The sequence below is a fragment of the Gossypium hirsutum genome, chromosome A06, assembly GCF_007990345.1.
Source record: "Gossypium hirsutum isolate 1008001.06 chromosome A06, Gossypium_hirsutum_v2.1, whole genome shotgun sequence".
NCBI classification, from domain to species: domain Eukaryota; kingdom Viridiplantae; phylum Streptophyta; class Magnoliopsida; order Malvales; family Malvaceae; genus Gossypium; species Gossypium hirsutum.
In genome coordinates, this window is record NC_053429.1 from 124,657,303 (window position 1) to 124,663,220 (window position 5,918).

The window sequence follows — 5,918 nt, forward strand, 5'->3', positions numbered from 1 at the left end:
CAAACAAAGTTTGAAAGTTACATACTTTTTTGAAGGGACCTTTGGTGTTGATATAACATCTAAACCAAATAAGCAAAAGAAACCCATAAACTAAATAATTACAATGACTTTACTTATTAGTTTACGGGCCATTTAGATGGGCATTTACTCCTCGAGCGGTACACTTAACTTTTTTTTTATCTCACGTTATAGTATCGTTAAAGTATCTAATCTCAGTGTTACCGTTATTTTTATATTAACCGCAGGTAAACGTATTGTCTATAAGTGGCATATCTGGGGGACTGGCAGGGCTCCGACCCCCCTAAAATGAAATATTGTCCATTAGACCATTTTGAAATTTTAATAATTTAAATTAGTAAAGGTAAAAATATACTTTAGCCCCCTAAAACGATAAAAATTTAATTTAATTTTTTAAAGATTAAATTTTAATTTTAGTTCACCTAAACAAATTTTGACTTCGCCCCTGCTACCCATCAAAAAAGGGCCATTAATAAACAATCTAACCACCAAAGGAAAAAAAATGAATGGATGGGGTTCCTCGTATTTACACACCTAAAAAAGTTGTTGAGATTTTTAATGTTTGAAATTACTATGATAAAAAAAAGTGAAAGTTATGAAAATTAATTTTGAAAATTAACCTGGCAGGGCTCCGACCCCCCTAAAATGAAATATTGTCCATTAGACCATTTTGAAATTTTAATAATTTAAATTAGTAAAGGTAAAAATATACTTTAGCCCCCTAAAACGATAAAAATTTAATTTAATTTTTTAAAGATTAAATTTTAATTTTAGTTCACCTAAACAAATTTTGACTTCGCCCCTGCTACCCATCAAAAAAGGGCCCTTAATAAACAATCTAACCACCAAAGGAAAAAAAAATGAATGGATGGGGTTCTTCGTATTTACACACCTAAAAAAGTTGTTGAGATTTTTAATGTTTGAAATTACTATGATAAAAAAAAAGTGAAAGTTATGAAAATTAATTTTGAAAATTAACATAAATTAAAAAAAATTATTTCACCTTAATAATACTTTAATTTAATAATTTTAGAATTTGTAAATATATTATAAGCTAGTATTTTTTATATTTAAAATAAAATATGAAATATAATTTTCTAGATATTATGAAAACATGTTAATATGTGATTATTTTAATTGATATAAATGTGCTTTTGATTATCATTTAAGGGATGAAATTAAAATTATTAATTTTAAGAGGTTAAAATATAATTTTCATCACGTATTAATTTATAATTTTGTCTTTTTTAAATGACTAAATAATTTTTTTTAATTTTTTGAGGCCAAAGTGTAATTTTAATATATATTAAATTATATATTATTATTTATAAAGAAATTAGATTGCAAATTTTCCATTTAGTAAGATTTCTTTTAGTATATCAATAGCAAAATTCAACAAAAAAATACTAAAAAAAAAGTAAATAATTAGAAGACTCTAGCGGCGAGCGTAGTGGAGACAGCCCCTTCTAAATTGGTAATTTTTTAATTTAGGCCTTTTATAATTTATAAAAAAATTAAATTAGTAATGATAAAATTACTTTAGCCCTTAAAAATGAAAAAAAATAATTAGCCCATTAAAAATTATAAAGATATAGGCTATTAAAATGATAGAATTATTTTTTACTATTATAAAAATATACAATTTAATTCTAACCTCTAAAAAAAATTGAAACTCTCCTTAGAAGACTCGAATTTTTAAATTTAAAAAGGAAAAAATAAAGTTTAATTTTTAAAATAAAAGAACTGAATATCAAATTATTCATTCAAGTACAGGGACTAACAACATAATTTGACCGTCGATTACATAATACAAATAGGGAACATGGCTTATAATATTAACTGTACAAAGAAGCCAAAGTTTCACTAAGCAAAATCAGTGTCATCAAACAGCAAACCATTTTCAAGCTCAACAGGTTCTAAATCCAGACAAGTGATTTCAGTGCATGAATACATGTTGGACACCACATCAGTTTCAAAACCAACACCACCCATCATTACATCCGTCCACATGGTCATCGAATCCAAATCCGTAACATTGCTTGGTGTCGTCGCTTGTTCCTCGGATTCGAGTTTTAATATCGGACTCGGACTGTCGATTCGTGGTGTAGCCATGGATGAGTACTGGTCTCTGCAAGTGTGGGTACCAATGTATGTGATGTGGTACATTTGGGCATCATCTTCCATTCTTTGAACTTGTTTGATAGCACTACAGCCTTGATCATGCTTGTGACTGCACCTGAAGTAACTCCTGTTGATCACAAATGGACCAAATTATAAGGAATAGTTTCAGGGACGAAGTCAGAATTTTATTTTTAGAGGATCAAAATTAAATTATAAAACTTTAAAAGGGCTAAAGTACAATTTTATCTTTATATATGCTTGTCATTTTAGAATTTTAAAAAGATTAAACTAAAATTTTTTCTATCTTTTTGAGAGTCAAAGTGAATTTTTATCATTAAATTAATGATTTTAAAAACTTCAAGGGACTACCCATTGGTGCCGTCCCTAAATAGCTTGGATTAGGAATTATTTAGCATTGTTGAAAAAGTTTGAGCTAAATAGAAGGTTTCTTCTAGTAGTTGTCGTTGCTTAAAAATATAATATCAAATTCAAACCCCATTTTGGCTTAAAAATTCATTTGTTTTAAGGAGAAACGTAATTTTCCACGATATCATTTATGGTTATTAACACGTAATTTTGGTAATTTTTATCTTAAACTTCGAATCTAAAATTCTGAATCCTGAATTTTAAATTCAAACTCAAATCTCGAATCTTAAACTCAAACTTTGAATCCCAAACTCTAAACCTTAAATTTTGATCTCAAAACCGAATCCTGAGTTATGAACACTGATCTTAAGTTGGGTTCAAGGTTCAAGTTTTGGGATTAAAGTTCAGAACTCGTGATTCAAGTTCGAGTTTGAGGTTTGAGTTCAAGTTAAGATTTTAAGAGATTCCAGTTGCATTTTTAATATCACATTAAACAAAATATCAAATGTTTGCTTTCGTTAACTTTATGAGTAAATGAATTAGTGAAACAAAAAATGAGTTTACCTTGGATGTTTAGAATGTAAGATATTTTTTTGTCCATATTTTCTCCATGCATGCCCATCTTCTATTTTATCAGACACCACTATCTTTGTTTGAGCAAACCTCCTACAAAAATAACATCCAATTAATACCAAAAATAATTATGGAAGAATTAGTGCTATATTCTCATGAGTAGAAACACGATAATTAACCATTCTACCATATCTCGTGGTTAATATTTAAAATAAATTATGATAAAAAATATTCAATTATAAATTTTTTTTATCATCCAATAATAAAAATATATAAAATGAACACTTAATTATTTAAGTCAATTAATGACAAAAATACAAAATTAAATAAGGGTAAACTATAAAAGTAGTCACTTTTGTTTGAAATATTACGTTTTATTCACTTACGTTATCGTTTTGTTATGAAGTGATCACTTTACGGTTAAACTTCATTACCTCCCTAATAACAGTCTTACGTAGCAGTCCAAATGAGTTTTAAATTCTAACTTTAATGTCCAGTTGCTAGGATGAAAATAGATTTTTAATTAAATAAATTTAATTTAGACTGTCACATAAGACACCTAAGTTGACATTTAAAACCCATTTGAATTGTCACGTAGGACCGCCGTTACGGAGGTAACGGTGAACCACTTCGTAACAAAATAATAACGTAAGTGACTAAAATGTAATATTTCAAACATAAGTGACTAAAATATAATCTGATACAAATAAAAATGATTATTTTATAATTTACCCATAAATAACTAGTGACAATTTATTTAATTATTTGGTTACCGGGGGAAAAAAAGAAGAATCTTTCTTACTTTCTCTTGTAACAGCCCCTCTTATCCTTAACGAATGCTGAAAGTGATCTCTTGCTGCTCTCACTAGAATCTTGAGACTTACAATCATCATTACAAGTTGCCTGATTCTGGGAAATCACTTCATCATGATGACCAGCTTCAGCTAGCATAGAAAGTGTCTGATTAAATGACCACAAGATCTTTTGCACAAGCTCCTCAGCTTGTTGAGGGGGCTTGTTGTTGTGGAGTACAATAACTTGAAGCTCAGTAGCACACTGTTGACCTTCCACAAGTTTTTGTATTACCCTTTTCTTGTTGCTTGATAGTGTTTCAGGTTCAGGCCATGGATAAAGAGTATCCATAGTTCTTATCACCCCCAGAAAAAAAAAAAAACCTCTATGGCTTTTATTTGTTGCCTCACTCCCAGTCTTAGTAAGTGTATGTATATATATATGTATATGTGTGTATGTAGGTGAAAGGAGCAGAAGAGATAAGATCATAAGAAGCCTTTAATAGAGGAGAAAAAAGGTACAAGAGATGAGAAATGAGGAAAGGGGGAAGAATGTCAAGGGAAATTGTAAGGAAAGGGGGTGTAATGCATTGATGAAGTTTAATTGCTGACAAAAGCAAAATGACGTTTAATCAATGATGGAAAGCTGATGTCAAACGTCTTCACTTTTTCCCTATTCTTCTTTTGTTGTATATGCAGGATTATAATTTTGCTATTAGATTTTGTAATTTATGTAAGTTATGAATTTAGATCTAGTATTTTCACCATAATTTAGTCATTGAAAGATTAGACAGAATCCTGCCAGTCCAAATCAAAGTTTCCAACAGAGGCCAGTTTTTACATTTTCATAATTTTAAAAGGATAAATTATACTTAATGGTTCGAAGACGCTTGACACCATTCCGACCAGCAGCTAAACGGCCGTCCTGCGGATTACTACCGGAAAGAGAAAATATAGACACAGGAGATCCATCATCCTGGAAGAAAAACGTATTAAAAATAAGTGGATTCAAGTACAAGATCCCATGTGATTATGAGTTATCCAATGTGATTAAAGATTGAATTTGATTCGATGGTTAACAGTAAATGGAGAATTCAGAAAAAAGAATACCTTGTAAATGCCGCGAAAGTGAGACCAAGAAGCCTCCCCCTGATCCGCCCACCACTCCTTTCAAGAAATTGAACATCTTTTTCTCTTAAGGAAGAAAGGGAGAAAGGAGTGCCAATTTGTTTAAATTTCATTGGAGGGGTAATTTTGACAATTTCAATTTATTATTCACCTTATAGCGTGGAGACTTAGAGGAGATAAGTGTGCAAGGATGTTAAAAGTGCAAAAGTGAATATTGAAGACAATATAAAGGTTAGAATGCTTGAGGATCAATCATTTCTTCATCGTGTTGTGACGTATTTAATGTAGAGGTTCTATGTTTTGAGATGTTGCCATTATTGCAAAGCGCATAGGGAGAATACTCGTGATGGAACTTATTCTGTCATTCTTTTTAAATGACAGTATAGAGTTGTTACATTCAAGTGAGATTTGGAAGCCTAAAAGTCACGTTCTCAATAGAAGAATAGTTACCTTAAAGAATGACTGACTTGTTCATAGAAGTGGGTAGGTAAGACCGTCTTGGAAGGAACAAATAGTTTATTTGCAAAGATAAGCAACCAATATTTTCTGAGGAGAATAGGAGGTAAGGTGGAAGTAGGCCACTTGAAACATTGATAACCTGGTGACCTTCCAGACGGTAGAGAGCGAAAGAGTTATTCACGGGTATCTTTCTGATCATTCCTCATGTTGCCAAGTGCCTAAAGGAGGAGGGGGTATGAAAAATGCATTGTCGTCGAAGACTTGAACGAATGGTCTTGACAAGGAAATCTAGGCGTGTTGGAATGGTCCTTGAGTAAACCATTATAGTGATGGCAATATTCGAATCACACGATAAATTCTAAACCAATTTGTTTCAAATTGAACAAATTGATTTTGAAAAGTGATGCAAGGTAGGGTGAATTTTCTTTTGGATAATGTGTATAGAATGATTATGGTAATTGT

The 5,918-nt window shown here is 30.7% G+C and overlaps 1 protein-coding gene across 2 annotated transcripts; it reads right to left on the bottom strand.

The window, feature by feature from the left end:
• Positions 1–1,753: 1,753 nt before the first annotated feature.
• Positions 1,754–4,840, bottom strand: LOC107944436 (probable WRKY transcription factor 70). 2 transcript variants are annotated; one of them, XM_016878265.2, is made up of 3 exons: positions 3,881–4,840; positions 3,070–3,171; positions 1,754–2,266 (listed from the first exon to the last, which is right to left on the bottom strand). In XM_016878265.2, the coding sequence occupies exons 1-3, from the start codon at positions 4,357–4,359 to the stop codon at positions 1,882–1,884; spliced, it is 966 nt and encodes a 321-aa protein (XP_016733754.2). In that variant the 5' UTR covers positions 4,360–4,840; the 3' UTR covers positions 1,754–1,881. The 2 variants fall into 2 exon arrangements, with proteins under 2 accessions (XP_016733754.2, XP_040972146.1); XM_041116212.1 differs by lacking the exon at positions 3,070–3,171 and having other exon boundaries at positions 3,881–4,421.
• Between the last annotated feature and the right edge of the window lie 1,078 nt (positions 4,841–5,918).

Coding starts and splice junctions, on each gene's coding strand:
- LOC107944436 (XM_016878265.2), bottom strand. CDS start 4,359: ATGATCTTATCTCTTCTGCTCCTTTCACCTACATACACACATATACAT. Junction 3,172..3,880: donor AGGGGCTGTTACAAGAGAAA/GTAAGAAAGATT, acceptor TTATTTTTGTAG/GAGGTTTGCTCAAACAAAGA. Junction 2,267..3,069: donor TTACATTCTAAACATCCAAG/GTAAACTCATTT, acceptor TGTGATCAACAG/GAGTTACTTCAGGTGCAGTC.